Source organism: Xenopus laevis, chromosome 1L, assembly GCF_017654675.1.
Source record: "Xenopus laevis strain J_2021 chromosome 1L, Xenopus_laevis_v10.1, whole genome shotgun sequence".
In the NCBI taxonomy this organism is placed as follows: Eukaryota; Metazoa; Chordata; class Amphibia; order Anura; family Pipidae; genus Xenopus; species Xenopus laevis.
Window position 1 is genome coordinate 29,689,075 of NC_054371.1, and position 24,346 is coordinate 29,713,420.

The 24,346-nt window shown below is 37.9% G+C and overlaps 1 protein-coding gene across 3 annotated transcripts in view; it reads right to left on the reverse strand.

Annotated features, from left to right (window-relative positions):
- Positions 1 to 292: 292 nt before the first annotated feature.
- The window catches only part of ldb2.S (LIM domain binding 2 S homeolog), a 169,746-nt gene continuing 145,692 nt past the window's right edge, over positions 293 to 24,346 (reverse strand). Inside the window, 4 exon segments of one of the 3 annotated variants that reach the window (NM_001095715.1) lie at positions 1,250 to 1,480; positions 11,381 to 11,455; positions 12,713 to 12,864; positions 13,959 to 14,082. In NM_001095715.1, the coding sequence (NP_001089184.1) occupies positions 1,250 to 1,480; positions 11,381 to 11,455; positions 12,713 to 12,864; positions 13,959 to 14,082 (582 nt within the window). 3 annotated transcript variants of the gene reach the window in all.

The following is a 24,346-nucleotide window of genomic DNA, read 5'->3' on the forward strand; positions in this document are numbered from 1 at the left end:
GTTTTAGCCCATGGGAGTTTTTATAAATTCCCATGAACTCTAAATTCGACCCTTGATAAATGAATTATGGTTCGAAATTGTAAATTCTAATTCTAATTTTTGAGATGGGTTTTTGGTCAAAACTCACAAATTCAAGTTGGGAATAATCCAAACTTGAATTCAAAATTGATCATACCTTGACCTTTGGAATAATTTGAAATTGACTATTCGCCACCTAAAATCTGCCGTGTTCATGTAGAAGTCAATGGCAGAGGTCCAGTGACCCATTTGAAGATGTTAATAGCTTTCCTGACATTCAAGTTTTCTTCAGAGAAAAAACTCGATTCATGTTAAGTTGAATTCGATTGGAATTCAATTTGAGTTTTTCGGTTGGTAATATTTGACTTACTTTTAGACGTTTGAGTTTTTTCTTAAATAACCTCCCATTCAAGTTCTGAGTATATTCTATTTTATTAGCGTAATAAAAATTCACATAAATTCTAAATTCGACCTTTGATAAATCTGCCCATTATTTTCACTCTGTATTTAGCGGGTAGAATTCTATGATCTTTGATTATTTCATGGAGCTTTTAATGCATGAATTAGATGAAAGTTGTTCTTTTAATTCCAAGTCAGAAAATGGTGAAAATGTCAATTTTATTTCATTTTTATTTCTTTTTACCTGTATTGTTGTAAATGCAATATAAAAATAGTTTGGGAGTAAAAAATCTAGATTCATTTTATGCAACGTCTATAGGTTCAGACTTATTTTAAAAATTGTATTCTTTCTTGTTTGCAAAATAATTGAGGTCTAAAGTCAGCGAGATTATACTTAATACAATTAATATCATTATTAAATAATATTAACATTACATTTTATTTTTGTTCGATGAAAGAAAGACATCCCCCAAAACCTACGCAAGAGGTCAGTTCACATCCACAAACTTGACTGCATGATATGCTTTATTTTCTGGCCACCTTACCTCGATGAGATGGCAAATGAATACATATTGCATATTTTATGGTTTCTTCAATAATGTATCACAAGCAGCAAAGAAACATAATGAAACCGTTTAAGGAAATTCCAGTCATTTCACAACAATCAATTAAAAATACTTAACCAAAGGCTGGTAAGAAAAAGATATACTGTAAAAATGTCTTCCTTGCTATAACTATACTCTTCAGTATATTCATACCAATAAAACGAAAGCATTCGATGCAATGAATTATAATCGAGACTCGCTGTTCTGTGGAACCGTCATTTCTTCACTTATTGGGAAGCTTGTTGGGTTGGGTTGTCAGATTTGGTCTCTGCGTTTGGTGGAGGTTTGCTGTTCCAAGGGCTATTGTTTCCCAAAGCAGGTGAGCTGTTGAAGTCTTCCTCATCATCCATACCATTAGCTGCATCGTACTGTGTGTTTTCTAGTCTAGTGATAAGCCTTTCATCCTCGTCTCCAAATTCTCCTCCCATCAAAGTTGGTTCTCCTACCACCATCACATCCTGTGAACAGCACAGACCATTATTATGTGGGTACCTTGAGGAAAGACAAAAAAACTACTGATGACTCAATTTGGTTAGACTCATTTATACAGACACAAAGGGGCAGATTTATCAAGGGTCGAATTTCGAAGTGCAAAATACTTCGAAATTCGACCATCGAATTAAAATACTTCGAATATCGAAGTCGAAGTATTTTTCACCGAATTTGGCCATCGAGCGATCGATGTAAAATTGTCCGATTGAACGATTTTACTTCGATGTGTAAAGACTTAGAAAATGCTTGTAGAAGGTCCCCTTAGGCTAACATAGCACTTTGGCAGGTTTACTTTGGCGAAGTATTGAAGTCGAAGTTTTTTTAAAGAGACAGTACTTCGATTATCGAATGGTCGAATATTCAAACTATATTTACTTCGAAATGAATTCAAAGTAAATTCGAAGTCGTAGTATCCTATTCGATGGTTGAAGTATCCAAAAAATTAATTTGAATTTCGATTATTTTTTTACTTCGAAAATTCCCTCGAATTCACTGCGACCCTTGATAAATCTGCCCCAAAATGTATATTCCTTTTAGTGATATACTGAATAATCTACCCCCTATTGTAAAATAAAGGGATAATAAGTCACCAAGGAGTTCCAATATAGCCCTTCGGCCTCATGCTTTTATACGATCATCGAACTCCTTGCTGAGTTTTATATGGAACTCGGAAGTGACTTCTATACAATAGGGGGTACTTTATTGGTTATAATACACTTTTAAGTGAGTCATGTGACAGAAATGGCATCACTAAGCACCGATTATAACAGGTGACATCATTATGCACCATTTATAAGGAAATAATTTATGGGATATTCATGGCAGGAATACAGGGATTGGATAGGTTACCTGGAAACCACTTATCCAAAAACATCCGAATTACAGAAAGGCTAAATCCCATATACTGCATTTTATCCAAATAATTAAAAAAAATATTTCCTTTTCCTATGTAATAATAAAAAAGTACCTTGTACTTGATCCAAACTAAGATATAATTAATCTTTATTGCAAGCAAAACGAGCCTATTGGAGGTTGTTTTGGTTTTTTTGGGTGGGGGGTAGGGTTTGTTTCTCCTTTAAGGTATGATCCAAATTATGGAAAGATCCATTATCTAGAAAACCGGTCCCATACCTGTATTATATATATATATATATATATATATATATATATATATATATATATATATATATATATATAGATATATATATATATATATATATATATATGTGTGTGTGTATATATATATATATATATATATATATATATTATATATATATAAGTAAAGGCTGCTGCACACACTTAAAAAGGAGATAGTGCCCTGCTGCTAACAGAAGTATTATATATATATAGAGATTAAGAGAAATGTCATTTCTAATAAAGCAAAAGTCCCTAGAGTGCAACAGAGTATATATATATATATATATATATATATATATATATATATATATATATATATATATATATATATATATATATATATATATATATATATATATATATATATATATAGCCTACTATCCTAAGCAAAAATACATCTGGGAAGTAGGATTACAGCACAAAGATGTCTTACTTGTTGAGGCAATTAAGATTATTGCGCGATTGAAGGATAAGTACAGAATTTGATTAAATATATTAGGATGTCTTCATGTTTAAAGATCTAGTTTAATTATCAGTGGAATAGATTAAATTACTACAGAAAACTGAATATGAATGTAGGTTTTCAATTAATATGAAGTTTTTTCCTTGATAGACATGCACTTATGTGTTGAAGTAATACATTTAAAACTGATTTATACATATATTAGGTTACAAAAATAGTTTTGCACAATTAACACATGACAACTAGGGCATCCCTATCAGTATTATTCATTCACTGGCTATAACAGACCTCTTTTATTAATGCCCCATTCATAAATCCTAGAGCAGTAAGGGGCACAACATTGCACCCCTTAAAGATCATTCAGAAATACCTGTTTTGAATCCTTTATAAAATTACTAAATATTGTTTTTATGCCTGTAATATTCAAATACACTCTGTACCCCTCCAAGGCTGGAAAGGACTATACAGCTTACTAATATGTGAGTATGGGCAGTTTGAAAAAGCAGTCACTGATCATAATATATATCACAATTTAAAATCAGTTATTATTATTTGAGTTAACTTTTAGTATGATGTAGAGAGTGATATTCTGAGACGTTTTTCAATTGGTTTTCATTTTATAATTGTGGTTTTTGAGTTATTTAGCTTTTTATTCAGCAACTCTTCAGTTTGCGATTTCAGCAATTGGTTGCTAGGGTCCAAATTGCCCTAGCAACCATGCATTGATCTGAATAAGAGACTGGAATATGAATAGGAGAGGCCTGAATAGAAAGATAAGTAAAAAAAAAAAAAGTAGTGATAACAATAAGGGGGTTATTTACTAAACTCCGAATGCAAAAAATACGAAAAAATGTGGGTTTTTTTAGTTAAAAAAAAAACGGAATTTTAAAAAAACACACATTTTTCGGAAATTATTATACCCCGAGAATGGAAAAAGTCCAAATCCAAAAATCCGGGCATCTCAGACCTGCCGAGGTTGCATATAAGTCAATGGGAGAAGTCTTCGGGGTCTTCGTAATTTTAGAATTTTTTCCCGCAAACAAAAATCAGGAAAGTGTATTAATAAATAAGCCGAAAAAGCCAGTGTGGATTTGGTAGGAGTTTTTTTTCCAGGAAATATTGAGATAAATTTGGACTTTGATAAATAACCCCCCAAATGTGTTGCCTTACAGAGCATTGGTCAGTTAGAAGAAGAAGGTACCTAATTTAAAAAAATAAAAAAAATAATGACAACCAATTGAAAAGTTGCTTAGAATTAACCATTCTATAACATACCATAAGTTAACCACCCCTTTAAATTGAATTCTATAAAATATTTCTTTGTGACCAGATTGCACTGTTTTCCGTCAGTTTGCGGCTGGTTGAAATGCTTATTTGTGACTTCCATCCATCCCCTCATATGGTTTGTGGATTTCAAGGGGAACAGGTAGGAGTGCTGACTCCTGACCCTTGGTTGGTGGATGAGAAGCAATGGAAGACTGGATTTTCAGACCTGACGGATCACACTATGTTCAGTCGAAACTTCTGCCTAAGGGATTCCAATCCAGAGTGATGTTCTGGTAAGTCAGTTGAGATAGATCGATTGTCCAGCCACATTGATGTATGTATGGCCACCTTAAAACTCAATGCACAGCAGTTATAATTGTGATATATGTTTTTTTTCTTTGACAAAATAATGGTGGAACAAAATAGTGACATTTATGACATTTTTATGACATATTAAATATTGTACATACTATCCTCTCTTTGTTAATTCACTCATAAATACAATTTTTTTCCATACAAAAATGATATATACATATATATTTGCTGTGACTGCATATTTGCATTTAAAGATGCAGTATGAATGGTTTCTTCCATTATGCTTGCTTCAGCTGATTTTATCACCCATGAGCTTTGTTAAAAACCTAGTCTGCACCATTTAGGGCAGAGACACACGTGGAGATTTGGAGAGATTTAGTTGCCTGACGACAAATCGCCACTTCTTCGGGCGACTAATCTCCACAAACTGCCTACCCACCGGCTAGAATCCAAATCCCGGTGGGATGGCACTCGGAGTGCTTCGTTTTCGGAAGTCGCTCAAAGCTGCCTTACAGCAGTCGCCCGAAGAAGAGGCGATTTGTCGCCGGGCTACTAATATCCCCGAATCTTCATGTGTGTCTCTGCAGAGATCCACATGTTAGTAAAGGAAAAGACATTTTCATGAGATTGTTTGCCTGATGGTAGTGCAGATTTCTGCTCATGTGCCTCTGCCTTTAATGGACATAAATACAAAGTACGGGTATGGGATCTGTTATCCAGAATGCTCGGGACTTGGAGTACCATATGTAAACATCAAATAAACCCAATAGGCTGGTTTTGTTTCCAATAAGGATTAATTGGAAAGTTTGGATCGAGTACAAGCTACTGTTTTATTATTACAGAGAAAAAGGAAATTGTTTTTAAAAATTTAGATTATTTGATTTTAATGGAGTCTATGGGAGACAAGCTTTCCGTAATTCGGAGCTTTCTGGATAACGGGTTTCCGGATAACGGATCCCATAGTTATTTATCTACTATTATCTTTTTTTATTGAAAGAAAAAAAAAATGGAAAAGAACCCCACACTTAAATTTACATATTTTTGCTCTAATGTGCCATTACACTCCCGCTGTGTGTTGATATAGCAGATTAAATGCCATGCGGTGCAAATATTAATTAAGTATTAGGCAGCCAATTTTTCATCTATAATTAATAAGAGCAATTAAATGATGTAAATCAAAATGCAAATTCAAAGATAGAAGCTAACAGGGCAATTGCCTTTATAAGTAGAAGATTTAAAATGATAATAAAATTTAAGGGATTAAGGGGTTATTTTCATTTCCCTGGAACACAAGTGTTAGAGCCCTAAGAGGTGCAAAAACTCAGTGCTCACTTACCAAGCACTTACTCTCCAGGGGAAAGGGGCAATGTCAGGAGGAGCAGAATCTGGGGGGGGCCCTACTTACCTCCCTCTGACCATTACAGACACTTTTTTTTATTTTGCACACTGCGTTCTAAGTGGTAAATGACCCCTTCGTTGTCATGACTTATTTACCTCAAAAAAAATAAAAAATTTTATGCAATGTAAAATTATGTTATTTCCCATGACGTTGTATGTCATGTTATCCTTGAATAGTAACATCATTTATTCTGCTATATGTCTTGAGACATTTGCTCTGATCCTGAGAGTACTACAGTCCTTTACATAAAGCTACAGTACAGCACAATAAAGTACAGACCGTTGATTGAGTTCCAAGCAGAACACCACCCCAAAACATCACCCCAAAAAATGAAAATTTTTTGGAAGTAAAACGGTTATTATCCCAAATCATGCAATTTCTGTTTTTTCCTAGGCCCAGTGACCAAGAGGGACTTTCATGTGCTGCCTTTCAAGAAATTTGACTGACTTGGTTAATTATAGGGTGGGATAAAACCTTGGGTAACAAATCAGAAGCTCAGATAGACGTTGCTATGTCTCAGTAAGTTCACTTTCTGTAACTTGATCATCAGAGCAAAAACAAATTCAAAGGAACCAATCTTGGTGAGTTAGTTGTCGTTGTAGATCTGGTACAAAGAGTTCCCTTTCTTTGGGCTTGAGAATGGGCTATGCTAGGAGAGACATCCCACTCTTTCTCTGTTTATAAGATCTGTTTAGGACCCTCCAAATCTTGTGGAATATGTTACTCAGAAATATATTTGGAAGCTCCCTGCTCCGTTGTTACTGCATCTGCTACCTCTACTGGTTAAACTTTGCAAATGGAGTACAATATCTCTATTTTATATACACATATAATATATTGCTTAAAGGAGACATTTTGTGTAAAGAATAAGAATGTACCAGTGTATTATACTCATTTAGATATAGAAGAATTGTGCTTAAAAAAGTAGTGTTTCAGGCTGTTTTATTGAATATTTTTGCAAAAACCCTAATAATCCCTCCCTTCCACTTCCTGCTCCCTGAATTCCCAGGCTGAGTGGCGGCTCTCAGCTCACTGCACTGTAGGACAGGAACCAATCAGCAGTTAGCAGGACCTGATAGGGAACTGAAGCCTGTCTGTGATTGTGTGACTGCAGGGCTGTGATTGGCTGTCCCCCTCCTACTGTGCTTCTGTCAGGGACCATTAGGACACGCCCACCCCTAATTTCAAACAGGGACCAGAGGACATCTATAGTGAGCTCTAATAAAGAGGCTATTTTTAAAGATAATGTACATTTTTAGCACATTGTAAAAGCAACACCATATATAACTCATAATTGCCTACAAAATTAGTTTTTTTTCATTTATCCTATATGTCTCCTTTAAAGCGTATCATGGATATGGGATCCCTTATCTGGAAAGCCACTATCCAGAACGCTCAACTTTTTCCCCTGTAATAATAAAACAGTACCTTGTACTTGATGGTAACTGAGCTGCATGAATCCACATTGGTGGTAAAACAATCCCAATAGGGGTTTATTTGATGTTGAAATGTTTTTAAGACTTAACGTTTGGTTATCCATATGACGGAAAAAACCCTTATCTGGAAAACCCCAAGTCCCAAGAATTCTGGATAATAGATGCCATATCTGTGTTGCAGGATAAAAATGTAAAACACACCTCACATATAAGCTGTTAACATTATTCTGATTGTTCTAAGCTTGCTAATTACTCACCCCTCATTAGTTACTATTAGACTCTTGTATACGGCTCTGTAATTACAGTAATTAATATACTTTACTTTTTTTTCATGAGAACAGCATTCATGCTGATTTGTCAATTTTCAGAACGAATTAAGCAGTTAGCAAACAAAAACATATCTGACTGCCAAGATGTCCTTAGTTTGCCATCTGTTCCTGCTCTAAACCTGTCGTCTATGTTATGGGCAATCCTGAATTTGCGTGTGTATCAAGAGAGGATTTCTCCACCATCTGCTACGAAATGTCGAGTGCTAATTATACTTTTGCTGCTATTACTGTAATACTATTACATTTATAGTAAAGAACTGTTTTTAAATGTCATGTTCTCAGTGGATCTTCAATGTGTTAATGGTTGCATGCTGTCATAGTAGACGCATAGGGATTTTTTTCCATGATGTAATTAAAAAAAAAATTAAAAGATGGCCAAAAAAACCCTCAATCATGAAAAAAACAGCAAGAAGAAAGACAAAACAATTAATGCCAGAAAACAGGAGCAAGATTAAGATCTCTGTCGGGTATTCAGACATTATTTACTATAACTAAGTAGATTCATTTATAGTAAATAATGCCCAGTAGACTTCGACAGAATTTTACGTGGTACAGGGTATGGGATACGTTACCTGGAAACCCATTACCCAGAAAGCTCCAGATTACGAGAAGGCCATCTCTTAAAGACTCCATTTTAATAAACTAATTAAAATTTTAAAATATTTTTTCTCTGCAATGATAAAAAAGTACCTTGTACTTGATCCTAACTAGTTACAATCAGGGGCGATCCGCCAATGAGGCGAGCTGAGGCGCTCGCCTCAGGCGGCATCGCCAGCTAGGTTTCCAGGGGCGGCAAAAAGCCGCTCCTGGTGCCTTTAAGAGCCGAATTTCCGGTTTTTGAACCGGAAATTCGGCTTTACTAGGGCGAGAGAGCGCAATTGCGCTCTCCGCACTAGCGTTGCTGCCTCCCCCCCGGAAATCGAATCGGGCTGGGGGGGCGGCATTACTGGAGCCGCCTCAGGCGGCAATACATACAGAAACGGCGCTGGTTACAATGAATCCTTATATGAGGCAAAACAATCCTATTGGGGTTAATTCATGTGTTCACAATTTTTTTTAATAGACTTAAGGAAGAAAGATCCCTTATTCAGAAACCCCCAGGTCCAGAGCATTCTATATAACAGGTCCCATTATAAGAAGTAGAAACATTCAGGGGAATTTTGACTTCCACTGTTTACCACTGCATGGCAACTGCAGTCCATTAGCCTGTCACTCATGATGTTATTAAATGGAAGAGGTTTTGCTTTGCAGGTCTGCCATTCAATCAATTCATGAGTTGTGACAGGTGGACTTGGGCTTGTGCTATAAGCCTAAAATACTGCACGAAGCACTTCCCAAATGACAATTGTTCTTCATGTAATTCACGATATAGTGAATTTTGTTGATGGCCATGGGGTAATAGACTACTTGTCAACAGAGATAGTTGACAATGTAGCATATCATATTGATCTGAACAGAGATGTAATTCCCAACTTTTACACCCAGCTGCCCAAACTATGCTATTACTGGGCTTCCTGGCACTTATTATCAGAGCAAACAAAATTATATAGGGCTACGCATGAGTTAGCTGCCTCTGAAGACCTGATCCAGAGCCGTCATTCGTTAGAAACTGGGAATGGTCTGTGCTAGAACAAACCACCCAATCCATCTTTGTCTTTTTTAAGGTGTCCACATCTTTCTAGTGAATATTAAATTTTTTTTAGAGAATTAGCTGGCTAGGTTCAAGAACAATCTTATCTAACACATATTTACTGTCTATAGAGAACATGTTTTTGGTTATAATGCAATTTAAGGAGAAGGAAAGTCTTCGTGCACTTGGGGGTACCAAATGTTAGGCACCCCCCAAGTGATTGAATTTACTTACCTGAATTTTCGTTCTACTGCGCAGCCGTGTGAAAAAAGAGAAAAACGGAAAACTTCACCGGCCCGGGGTTATAACAGTGAGCACCATGGAAAGATCCTCTTCCATCTTCCTATTTTTTTACGTGGCTGCGTATGCGCAGTAGAACAAAAAGCCCAACTTTAACTAAAAAGTCGGCTATTCCATTCAACTGCGCATGCGTTTGCCCCGGGAAATTTGAAGAAAGAAGAAGCCAGAAGAGGATCGCTCCGTGGTGCTCACTGGTATAACCCCGGGCCGGTGCAGTTTTCTGCTAATAGGAGCACCAGCCCGGGGTTTCAGGTAAGTCAATACATTCACTTGGGGTGCCTAACATTTGGCACCCCCAAGTGCAAGATGACTTTCCTTCTCCTTTAAGTAAATCTGTCCATATATTTTCCCTACATTTTTGGTAGTTAGATGAGATTTGCAGGGTTTCTGTTTTACAAACCTCAGTAGATATTAAATGGTGAGAAGGTGAAAAGTGGGGGTGGTCACACATGTTATTACTGGTGCACTATAACAATGGACAGATTTTTATAATGTGGTACCCCTTAGCAACCAATTAAATATCTGTTTACTACAACGGTGCCTTGGTTTGCAGTTGGGAATTTCACGCAGAACACTGCGTAATTACACATTAAAGGTTCAATTAAATTAAAGGTGCATAGTAGGTGATAATTGGACTGCTAAAATAAATAATGATAGTAAATGTTTTAAACTTTGTGGTTTCGCTCAAAGGTTTCACGGCATTGGGGTATAATAGTTTTTTCTAAAGAATAAGCTCAACAATAAAAGTTTATAACTTATTACTAATGCAATAATTGAACCTCAGTTTTACATTTGCCTAATTTGCATTTCCTAAAGTTTAGAATTAAATTTTTAAGTCAAAGGAAAGGCCTAAAAAGTTAGGCACCCCCAAGTGACAGTATATATTTACCTGAAACCCCGGGCCAGTGCTCCTATCAGCAGAAAACTGCACTGGCCCGGGGGTTTTTCCAGCTACTTTTTTCAAATTTCATGGGCCAGACGCATGTGCAGTAGAACGAAATAGCCGACTTCTTCATTAAAGTTCGGCTTTTCACGCTACTGCGAATGTGCAGCTGCAAGAAGAAAGAAAACTATTGCTCAGTGGTGCTCACTGGTATAACCCTGGACCAGTGCAGTCGTCTGCTGATAGGAGCACCAGCCCGGGGTTTCAGGTAAGTAAATACATTCACTTGGTGGTGCCTAACTTTTGGTACCCCCAAGTAAACTCAGCCTTTCCTTCTCCTTTAAAGGTTCCACCAATCGAAAATCCATCAACTGAACAGAAGATGAAATCATTTTTATGGGACAGAGATAGGAAAAAAAGAAGTTCTACCATGTACAAAACGTAAGTTCTGTTTTATAAGTGGGGTAGTTACCCTTTTCTATATCAGCAGTATATTACGTGCAGTAACAAAAATAACAGAGAAACAGAATTTCAGACACATTCAATATGCATATAAAACCGGTCCGTATTCCATGATAATGCCAATGCAGATGTTTTGTTACTTCTCTGCCTTCATACAGATGTTAGCAGCAAAGTGGCTGTAGGAAATTATAATGGAATACTGACTGGTTTGGTATAACAGGCCCTTGGCTTGGACCCATCACTTACCAAACCGTTCCGTATTCCACGATAATTCCTCCGTACTCGTGTCTTATCTCCTATGCATTTTTTTGTAGTGGGGAACTGTAAATAAAGTAGGAATTGTTAAAGATTACACATATAACAAAGATAACGTAACAGAACAGTATCATTTAATTAATTACAATTATTACTACATACACATAAAGGGTATTATAATGCATGCTGTGACTAAGAACTCAGATTATAAGACAAAAACTTGTAAAACATGTATACATTTATATTATTTTAATGAGTAAAAATAGTTATACAGTTAAATCACTTCCACAGTACATTGTCTATGTAACGAACATAAAACATAAAGAGGCTAGTTGCCATCACTTACTGGATGCTAAATAGTACCACTGCAGTTACTAATATCAAACATGAGCACAATAACAAGAGTTAACTCCCCCTCTTAACTCTGTAAATAAGGTAAGTCATTTATATTGTGATAATGAGCTTAGTATAAACAAACCCCTCCATCCCTCAGCTGCAGCTTTTCTTAGGCTTTAAGATAAGGAGCAACTCATTATACAGAAGGCTTTTCAGTGGTTTTTTTTACTTTCTTGTTTACTAGAAGAAACCATATACAGTACATAGTGGGGCTCATTTATAAACACTGGGCAAATTTGCTCCTTGGAAGTAACCCATGGCAACCAATTAGATGATCAGCGCCGGATTTAACTTTTGCGCGCCCCTAGGCCGCGCGGTCCGACCAGGCGGCCGCGCGGTCCTAGCGCCCGCCTTCCCAGCACGCCGGCGAAAAAACGCCGGCGCAGCTGGTGCAGTTGAACGGCGGCTGGGCGGCATGCCGCCCCTATTTCTTTGCCGCCCTAGGCCCGGACCTATGCGGCCTTGCCGCAAATCCGGGCCTGTAGATGATTGCTTTCAATGTTGAGCTGGCAGCTGGCTGAAAAAAAGCTAATCACTCATTGGTTGCTATGGGTTCCTGGCCAGGTCCAAATTTCCCCAATGTTTATAAATGAGCTCTAGTTTGTTTAAATGTTTATTAAATTGAAACTATTGTAAAAATGAAAATGTATTATAAGCTTCCTCTCACAGACATAAGAAACTCTCTCTCTCTCTCTCTCTCTCTCTCTCTCTCATCAATTAAACATTCTGTACAGTTTCTAAAATAATCTAGTTACTCTTCACTATCCCCCTCTCAGCAATCTGTCTCTTCACATGCAGCTTTGTGTCAGAGTTGGTTATTGTGAAAGACAGCTAGCTCCAGCACATCATCTCGGCAAGGGGGCTCTGACTAGCCTGAGCTGAACTGAAAGAATGGAAAATACAGGGATACCAATACCTGATACTTACAGGGACTTGGTTAGACAGGTTAAGGCTGGCAGCAGGTACTTTTTTCCTGTTGTATGCACTGGTTGCATTGCTCCCAGCGTTGCTGTTGGATGCGTTGTTTGTGGAATTTTTCCTTTTCCTCCTTTTGGTGGTGGTCTGTCGTGTGGGCTCTGCTGTTAATTAAAATAAAGTAACAAAATATTAAATAGTTAACAAAAAAAAATTGTAAAAGAGGATGTCTCAGTGTAAACCAAAAGCAGAAATGTTGCCAGAAAAAATTAGGGATGCACCGAATCCACTATTTTGGATTCGCCAAAACCCCTGAATCCTTTGCGAAAGATTCGGGCCGAATATGCATATGCAAAATAGGGGTGGGAAGGGGAAAACATTTTTTACTTCCTTATTTTGTGACAAAAAGTCATCTGATTTCCCTCCCCGTCCCTAATTTGCATATGCAAATTAGGATTCGGATTCGGTTCACCCCGGCAGAAGGATTCAGCCATATCCAAATCCTGCTGAAAAAGGCCGAAACCTGTATTCGGTGCATCCCTACAAAAAGTCGATATGGATGGATTTTAGGGCAGTGGCTGTTGATCTTTCCAATTCAGGCTCTGCTTGGAGGTCCAGCCTATGTTCAGGGCCCTCTTAACTCATAACAAAGTTACAGATATATATAGATATAGGGAAACATTGGTGTATTATCCATTCAGCTATCGTTCCAAGAATAACTAGGACATTAGATATGTTTTCACACCAAAGATCCCCCTAATTTCCCATTGAGTTAGTCTTTCAGATGTGTCTAGAACAGCAAATAATACATTCTCACCAAATCTCACCCTTAGTGGCCTTCAGGCTGCACCTCCATGCAACTGCTCCAGTGTTTACCCTATTTATTTTGCCTCAGTTAAAACACACACAGTGCCACCACAACCCCCCCCCCTGCAAAAAAATGTTCTGAAGGGCTCAGCATGCAAAGGATCTTTCTCAGGGGCCCCATCCCCTTCCCGCTAGCGTGTAGGCACTTACGCGTGGGGTTGCCCACTGCTAATAGATGCATCGGGCATTCATATTTTCAGCGATAGAGTTAGCATGAAAAAGCATGTAAAGGACGTGCCATGTCATGGGCTTTAAAAAACAAATCCCTTAAAGGGATGAACAGGCCCTTAACTGATCCCACCTCCCAGAGGATTCCATGACAGGAGGTTCAACACCTCAGATTACTATCACTTACCCAAAGCATTAGAAAAGAAATAGGCAAATGACCTACCTGGTGGTGCTACCATCCTCTGCCATTTCTGAAATAAGCAAGTCTTTAGGCAGTCCCGTGGGCTTAGGTTATAGGTTTTATGTCTTGACATTAATTCCTGCATTGGCTCTAATATTACACACAACTGAAACAGAAATATATACATATGCACAACCATTATTCAAACAGTCATGATTTGTTATTTGCTATTAATGTTTAGATCTATAAAAACCTGCTTTCTTTATTTATTCAGTAAATGGTCAGTAATTTACACTGTCACAGACACGGACCAAATCTGATCTAGATCTTTGGCTAAAATGTCTCATCAAGTCCTGCCAGGTCACTATATTTAAACAACTTTTTTCCGATATCCATGTACTGTGGCTATTGGTTGGTTTAGGAATTGGGCAGGTTTGAAAATCTCATCTGCCAATGCAAGGTCACCAATTTGGAAGATGGAGAAGTGAAGAGGACCCACTTTGGACAAATGATCACAACAATAGGAAAGGGGTCATACAGCGAGTGGCCCTTTGTATGCTCTCCATCCATTCAGCCTTTCAGCTGAAAAGTCTACCCATTCGGCCTGTGTATACCTGCTTTCACATAGACATGTTAGATTGAGGAAGCAAACTAATACGTCCTTAGTTATCCTTAGAAGAAATTACTTAATCACAAAGGGCCTCACTGTAAGCCAAGAACAGATATATTTAAATCCTGCCCTGTAAAGGCCCTAGAGGTCTGCTGATAGATGACCCTTAAATAGGATTTCAACATAGATTATAATCTCCTTGTTGGAGTTGTAAATACTACAGATTTGCAGTTTATGGATGGAGTTAGAAGTCCAAGATTAGGAGTAGATTAGCTGGAAGAGAATGCATCTTGTGGTTAAGCGAGAAGAACATTATGACTTGGGTTCATGCTCCATACACATATGTACCCTGCAACACAAGTGGTAGATTTGATTATCTCACTACTCAGATAAGGCGAGACTCAGTAAGACAGAAGTACTTTTTCATTATCAGGACGGTTGTGTTGTTAAAGAGCAGTGATCCCCAACCAGTAGCTCATAAGCAACATGTTTTTGGACCCCTTGGATGATGCTCTCAGTGTCTGCAAAGCAGGGGCATATTTTTAAAGTCCAGGCTTTGAGGCAAGTTTTAATTGCATACTTAGTATATATACTTCTATATATACTTATAGAAGTATAGTGCCAAGTATAGTGCCAATGAGAGCCTCCTGTAGGCTGCCAGTCCACGTAGCGGCTACAAAATAGCCAATCAGAGCCTTTATTTGGCATCCCCAGGGACTTTTTCATGCTTGTGTTGCTCCCCAACTCTTTTTACATTAGAATGTGTCTCATAGGTAAAATAGGTTGGGGACCCCTGTTAAAGAGTAAAGGTACTGAATGCACAGTCCCTCCCTTACAAGCTTATTGTTTTCAAAAAGTTCTCCAGGTAGACCAACACAGTTATCAGCCTAATTAGGCACGGCATGTGGGCAGCCAAATCTGTTGCTACTGTTTACTGGCCTGGGAAAAATATATGTCAGTATTTAACAACTTCGTATGCTATGCCAATGATGCTAGCTGCAGTCCAAATATACTTAAATGGCAAATTGAAAAAACCTCCAAAGCAAGGGTGCAGGGCTAGAACTAGGGGTTGGCAGAAGAGGCATGTGCCCAGAGGGCAACGGGGGGCTGGGGAGTGCTTGGCATGCACCTCTTCTCTTTGCCTACACCTACTCAGGGCCCTCATCCACTGGCCACCAGCTCATCTGCTGGCTGCCATTTATAGGGCCCCCAACCCGTTCAGAGGCTTCAAACACTTCACTGCATGACCCTGTCATTTGAACTTAATGCTATATGGAAAATAATATGTCCGCTATTATGTTTCAAGTTGTACAGGACTGCCCTACAAGGTTGCGTCAACATCCACAACAGATATTGGTCAAGTGAATTGGTTACTAAAGCTGGCCATAGACGCAAAGATCCGATCGTACAAAACCTCAATTCGTACAATTTTCGGACCGTGTGTGGAGAGTCTCGACATTTTTCGTCCTATGGAGATCAGTCGTTTGGTCGATCGGACAGGTTAAAAGATTTCTGTCGGCTGACGATAATATCTCTGCGTGTATTGCCGATCGGATGATTTTCAGAGGGAGACTGTCACTAGCTTTTGTCAGACATAAACTTTCGTATGATTGCTGTCAGCACAGAACATTGGCTGATCTGTTCTTTTCTACTTTATTTAAACTGAAGGTTAGTGGCAGGTCGGGAGATGGGGACGTCCGTTTGTTCGTCCGATATTGCAGGTAAATTTGCACGTCTATGACCACCTTAATGCTAAGTGCTGGATGTGACTGTATTCTTAACTTAATTCCTGGTGATTTACTAAAATGGACTCCAATATCAATTCATATGAGGGAACCATGCACAAATTGGGGGGAGGGTGCACCTGATCATCTGGAATTCTGGGGTAAACAGTGCACTGCACAAAAATGCAGATGAGTAGATGAGGCTAAAAGCCCGTTAGGCCTCTCTTTGGTTCTAAATCTATGAGTGGTGTTCTTATGCAGTAACTACTGAATAGCGGCACTATTTATAGTCCTTTCTGGCATGTCAAGGGAAGGAAGTTTGCTAGAATTATTGGCTACACAGGCCGTGTTTGTTATTGCAGAGATCCATTCTGGGAAGTATCAATCTGAAAAGAAATCCAAAAATGCTAAATAATAGCTGGGGCTCTTGTATCAGCTAAAACAGGGAAAGCGCAACACAAACAGTTACTATTATTATACATACTTTATCATGTTAATATTGATGTTTTTCCCCCAGTGACAGCTAACCCATGCCTGTACTCACTGAATTCACTTTTTATTCCTTTGTGCCGTTTGCATTTGTTTGCACTGTTATTTATGAATAATGATATATTCCCTTATCCTGTGGTTGATTCACAATCCATATCCCTGTGCTGGAGAGAATCTTTTCCAAGAAAAGATCGGAATTGTTACGTCTATGGCCACCCTAACTTTGAGTTAGTCAGTGACTTTACAGAGGGGCCACATGGGACATACAGTAACTGTTCAGGGAGTTTGTAATCGATCCTCAGCATTCAGCTCACATTCAAAAGCAACAGTTATGACCCACGTGCCCCCCCTCAAGTCACTGATTGGTTACTGCCTGGTAACCAACCAGTGGAAACCAAGAGAGCTGCAAAGCAGGAAGTAGTGTTCTGGCTATTATGTTAGACATCCAGTCACTCCAGCCTTTATACATTACATTTTTGGCTAACTAACTATTTTAGAAACATTTTTTTATTTTGCACAGACTATCTATTTACCCAGTTTTTATTTTTATACTGATGTTTCCTTTAAATCAGGCCCCTGTAGTACATTTTGAGGACACAATTATTTACATAGAACTTGTTTTCTCTGTATTTTTGCTTATGTGCATGTATCCATGGACGTTACCATTCTATACTGACCCCTGGAAAATCCATTAAGGGTGGGGTTTGGCTCGGGTTCATTTATAAATATGTGTGAAAGTGTAGGTTATTATGCTGGAGAAAAATGACATTCATATTAGGCAATGAGACAATCCAGGGACAATTCACAATTGTTTGGGGGAACAAAATCATATCTCTGGGGTTTCTCTTAAACCTGCCATTCAATGTAACAATAATTTTTACACATTTTCTTTTATATCCTGGTTTCATATGAAGCATGGGAAGTTACTGTTGGTTTTATTAGCCACCGGTGTCAGAGGAAGCTGGCCGAAGACAAGGGAAATGGCAGTTTAACAATAGCCCGAGGGCTCCAACTTGTCCGGCTTACTCTAAACGTTTCACTTGCTGCCTTCAAAGAACAGGCCTACAAGAAAGCATTCAATAACCAAACGCTCAAGATCCGAAATTGCTCAGGATGTAAAGGAAAAGATTCAACTTTTACAGAACTGATAGATGTGAGACTCGTCACTTGCTTCGTGTCAGCATGACAGTAAAATCCCAAATGACTGCACGCTGCCAAAGCTTAGCTTTCATTTGTCTGCGCTCCCCAAGCTGACAGTTGCTTTCAAAAGAATGTCTTAATAAAAAATAAATATAAAGTCTCTATACATTATGGATTATAAACAGCGCCTAATAGGGAGACAAGCGACAGGGCTGAAACGACTTAATGGATCTGGAGTCTGCTGTGATGAAAAGTATTTCTTTTCAGCATCTTTACCAGCGGCTAGATGCCCAATAAGGAGCCTTGGGTGCTTTCGTCACAATGCAGCAATCGCATGAAGCCGCACAAACACAAGGGGTCCTATTTTATTCAGCTAGTTCTCTGTGTGTTCCGCCAAAGTGAATGTAGCTAATGAGATGAAATATATTAATTAACAGGCAGTTAACTGGCAACGTGGCTAAATGCTACACAAGAATGATCACATCCAATGAAAGTGAAAACCTACATAGTGAAATATTTTTAGGGATAGTACACCTTCACAAGCCTTATTATTTTTAAACACAGCAATTCAATTATTTTTTACTATTTTCCTATTTATCAGTAGCAGCTCAGTAAGACAGGTAACTGACTCTGTAAACCAGGGGTGTAACTACAGATACAGCAGACCCTGCAGTTGCAGGGGGACGCAGAAGTGTAGAGAATCCAGTAAGGCCCTAATTAATGAGTTATTTTAACACATCTTTGTAGAATAGGTCAACTTAGCAATGTTTTTTTAGATTGAATTTGCCGGGGGCCCCTGAAAGGGGAAGTAAAGTCTAAAATAGAATAAGGCTAGAAATGTTGTATTTTATATACTAAACATAAACATGAACTTTCTGCACCACTAGCCTAATAAAACAAATGATTTATGCTTTCAAAGTTGGCCACAGGGGGTCACCATCTTGTAACTTTGTTATACATCTTTGCAAGACCAAGAATGTGCACATGCTCAGTGTGGTCTGAGTTGCTTAGGGATCGTCTTAAACAAAGCTGCTTGAGTTCTGCATGGCTGGGAAGTAAGGCGGGGGCTCCCCCTGCTGTTCATAAGTATGATTGTTTCCCTGCTCAGCAGTTAGGGATCATCTGACAATTCCTATCCACAGCAGTAAATGAAGGGAGAATTTCACTGCATACAGTCAGGTTTCTTATAAAAATGGTTCACATTTTTTAATTAAAGTATATTGGAGATAGGTTTCTTTTTCATTAAAAAAAGTAAAAATGGGATTTTATTTTTTTGCCTTTACATGTCCTTTAGCACCTAGTTATGCCACGGCTCTAAACTTTATAATTTCATCCCTTAGCTTTTGGCATTTCCCAGTAGCAGCACCTTTAGCCCCTACTGAGCATGCTCCCTGACTTAATGAACCAATAGCTTAAAGGGCACATATTATAAGGAAAGATCCTGCATTCTGGTTACGGAAAACAACAACTTGTCCCCCCAACAATAGCCAGCAATGTTGGGACCCTAAGCAACAGAGTCCCAGCATATTTTAGCAGCTATAAGTCTCCCTATGTGGCATAGGCCTTTAAATGAATGAAAGAGAGGAAAGGCAATTATTTTCCTGCTCAGAGTGAATAGAACATATATTTCATTATGTAAGTTAAAAGAGACATCCACCTATACTTTCTGAAATTGAAACAAATGATTGTTATTTTCTTATGGCTCAATGCCAATTGCAGCCACACTGTCAGCTGTTCAGTTAACTGTCACCTGCTATCAGTTATGTGCATGGACATCGCTCCTCTGCTGAAATGTTGTCGCCTTGAGCCGAGTGCCCACCATGACAGCCATGAGCAGCAGTCTGTGTTCTAATTAGGGGAGGCCTGAAATTTGTACTAATAATCTTCATAAACTGCCGCTCCAACCTGCCACCCCTCTGCCTCCTGCTGGGCTCAAATCTAATTAACAGAAGTCCAAAAAAAAGCATTATCAGGCTCACAGTAAAATATGTCTTAAATGAAGCTCCTTTATTAATGGTGCATTATTCTAATATCCTTGTGAAAATAAAAGGTTGCCCATGACTGGAACATTTTCCATCAACCTACATATCGATAGGGCCACCACAAATATTCACCTGTGTCCAGGTGAGCCTACCACAAGCTGTTTCAAGGGGTGTCACATTTATATCTGTTCTGGCTTGGGCTGGATTTGAACTTGGAGCCCATTGTATATAAGCTCCTTACCATTGAGCTAGGCAGCAGGTTTACTGATTAACAAGCTTTTAATAAGTACATTTCGGAAAATGTAATTAGATCTTATATGGACACATCCTCCTCCACCATTTAATTTAAAATTAAATTAAAATTGCTCAGTTTGCTCTTCTGAACACCTTTGTAAGTTACATATACTGGTAAAGGACCTGTTATCCAGAAACCTGTTATCCAGAAAGCACCGAATTACGGAAAGCCTGTCTCCCATTAACTCCATTATAATCAAATAATCAAAATTTTTAAAATGATTTGCTTTTTCTCTGTAATTATAAAACAGTAACTTGTACTTGATCCCAACTAAGATATAATTAATCCTTTTTGGAAACAAAACCAGCCTATCGGCATTATTTAATGTTCACATGATCTTCTAGTTAACTTAAGGTCTGAAGATCCAAATTACGGAAAGATCCGTTATTCAGAAAGCCTCCGGTCCCGAGCATTCTGGATAACAGGTCCCATAACCTGTATTTTTTTAAAATAAGCATAGTTTTTACATTATGTTCATGAATGTGTAACATGAGCACCCTCTGCTGTCCTGCCCATGCAGCTGACCCAACAGAATTGCAAACGCTTAAATTACTGATGCAGGAAGAGTCTACAGATGCTTCTCTGCTCAGCTTTTTGCTGCTCTTTCTGAACTGCCTGGATAGAACAGTAAGGGTTGCTCTAAGAACAGTGAAAACGAATATTATAAAAACAAGCAACCAGAGAAAAATAAGTAATATCAATTTCAAAAGTGCTCAGAATTCTGCTTTAGGGCCTGTGTATAATTCCTGTCTGTGCCACATCATGTTCTAATTCCTGATCTTTATCTGGAATGTGAACCTAGGACCCCATTAATGCAGGTCAGCAATGGTAACCATTACTCTCATTGTTTATGGTTGTGTTCCATTTTTTATACAGATATGGGACCTGTTATCCAGAATGTTTGGGACTGGAGGGTTTACAGATAAGGAATCTTTCCATAACTTGGAGGGGATTTTAATTCCTTAAGGCGACTAAACTTTAGTTCAAACATTAATCAACCCCAATAGGGTTGTTTTGTCTCCAATAAGGATTATTGTTTATTATTATTATTACAGAGGAAAAAGGAAATCATATTTAAAAATGTTAATTGTTTGATTAAAATGGGGTCTAGGGGAGATGCCCTTCCTATAATTTGCCTCTTTGTAAATAATGTGTTTCCAGATAAGGGATCCGAAATCTTGTCTTCAAGAAGCCTGCCCTTATCTGTTCTATTGCAAACTTTTAACATTAGCCTGTTTTTCAGGCCATCACTACAGTATTGCTCTATGCCTTTCTGTTCATCGGTACTGCTTCTGCCCAAGCTTTCCTATTTCTGTATTCTTGCACCATTTTAAAACAAAATTTTAGGAATAATGCTACAGATAGAAAAAATAAATGAACAGTCAGTTAACTGAGATTAATATATATCAATATATCGCGATAAATATGCTATCACTAAAGATGCATATAGTATATTTATGGAAACAGTCACAAGTATTTACTGCAGTGGTCAAAAAATGATTTACTGCTTGTGACCAGTAGGTGGCAGTATCTCTCTTCTGGAAATTTTTCCAACAATCCCAAATAAAGCAGTTGTTGAATGGAAAAAAATAATGGCGATATTTTTTTTTTTTTTTTTTAAAAATAGTTTTTAAATGCTGGAATGAATTATACCAGATACTAAACGACCAAGTAAAATCCGACACAAAGACACCGCCACGCACAATAAAGTAAGATAAAGGGAATGAGAATTAAAGGAACACAGAGTGAATGAGTGTTTCTCTGCACCTCACACATAATGCAGGGATTATTAAGCATAGTCCACAGACTCTTCTATTTTCCTTGACGATTGTTGGATTTTGTAGGCGATAAAAATATATTTTTCTATGATAATCTGGCAAAGCTTAAAGGGAAATGTACCCTGTTAAAAAGTAACTTTCATCTTCTATGAATTGTCCCTTAAAGGCAAAAAAGTGTTGTCTGAGGATAGCTTATTAAAAGCATGGAACATTTCTAGACTGTTTTACTGTTTAATAACTAACACTAACTATATATATATATCTATATCTATATATATATATATATATATATATATATATATATATATATATATATATATATATATATATATATTCTGCTATTACCATCTATCTATCTATCTATCTATCTATCTATCTATCTATCTATCCTTTTCTCTTTCTTTCTTTCTTTCTTTCTTTCTTTTATCTATCTATCTATCTATCTATCTATCTATCATCTATCTATCTATCTATCTATCTATCTATCTATCTATCTATCTATCTATCTATATATTATCTATCTATCTATCTATCTATCTATCTATATATTATCTATCTATCTATCTATCTATCTATCTATCTATCTATCTATCTATCTATCTCCTATCTTTCTCTCTTTCTCATTCTTTCTTTCTCTTTCTTTCTTTCATCTATCTATCTATCTTTCTCTTTCTTTCTTTCGTTCTCTTTCTTTCTTTCATCTATTTATTGATCATCTATTACAGTATACTGTATGTGTATTATAGTTGTATATCATTTTGCTGTAGTTAGTTTGCAGTAACTTGGCGTTTTGGCACAGGTACATGTGTAAAAATGGGTTGTAATGCTTATAGGGGGTAATGTAATAATAAGTGTAGTGTTTGCTCCAGTTCTAGCAAACCATAACAACCAATCTACATGAAACATTTTGTGGCCTAGTGTTTGAAAGTGATTGGTTGCTAAGAGTTACAAGACCTACAGCAAAACGATCATTATAATAGCTATGGACCTATTTTTCTACTCTTTTCCATCCAGAAAAAATAACCTATGCTTCTTCATTAATGAAATGATTCACAGAAATATATTCCATCAAAGCAGAGTTGTCACTGCACCTGTCACTGTTTTGGTTTCAGTCATTTTTAGATTAATCACAATCATTTTTTTCCTGGGAAATCTTTTCACAAGATGCAGAACGGTGTATTCTGGGATGTTGGCAGGGGAGCTGCGCCAATGAGGTCAATGCCAATGTCGCTCCTGGTAACTTTAAGAGCCAAATTTCCAGTTCTATGAAAGTCTATGAAATGTGTGATTGCCCCCTAATGTATAAAAAGAATGGAATATACTTTGTATGATGGTTGTTTCTCTGGGGTAACAAGACTGGAATTGCTAGTGATGTCAGTTATCAGATGACCCCCTGGTGCATTAAGAAAGGATAATGATGAGGATGGTTTTAGTATTTCAGCCCCGTGTGCAGTTGGCCTAACCCTTGTTCTAGTTGTGAGCAGTTAATAGAAGAAACACAAGGACACCCATCTGCTTGTCTGACGAACGCCTTCACATACAGACTAGAAAACCAAAGGCACTTCAGGTTTGCAGGAGAAGAAGAACGGCTTTTTATGGAAAGTATCTAAACCAGTGCTATATGGCTCGGGTGCTGAGAAAGAAATGATGCACAATAAATGGGTGGAGTCCATAGGAACTGTAGTGTTTTTTACCTCGGCTTCTACTCAACCAACAGAGATTGGGATGCACTCTTCACAAACAAAGTAGTTCATGCTTAATATGCACGATCAGGTCTGGACTGGGATTCAAAATAGACCCTGGCATTTCAGGTACACACACCCCAAACAGCCTTCTACCAGCCAATTAAATAGTGACTGTCTATGGCAACTTAGAGCAGCCCCTCTGGCATTTGCCAGGACCCACAAAGTGCCAGTCCGGGCCTGTGCAGCATCAATATTTTATCATCCACTGCTCAAAAATAATATTCAAATTCAGTTATAAAGATAAAGTTCAAGTGCTCTTGAACATTAAACCTATTAAATCCAATCACTGTCTGTAATAACTGGGTGAGTAATGTTGTCACCTATTCCAGGAAAAAAATATTGTCCATCCTATGTTTTCTGTCTGTCATGCAGTGACTGGGAACCTGGGACTGGAAATGACTGGGCAAAACGTGGGGGCACTAACCCAACATGTTTGGGGAACAGTTTTGGACTGGGGTACCGGGTGTCAGTGGGCCTCTTGCTTGTAACCATTTTGGCATATTTCATGGTCATTCCCCATTTCTTTATAGGAACAAAGAGGCTTAATAATGGAAGAACAGAGTATAGTATGTAGAGAAAAGAGACTAGGAGAGTAAAGATGTTGAGTAAGAAGAGGAGGTATAATAGAAAAGTGGGCCCTCAGCCTAAGGTTTTCTGGTGGGCCCCT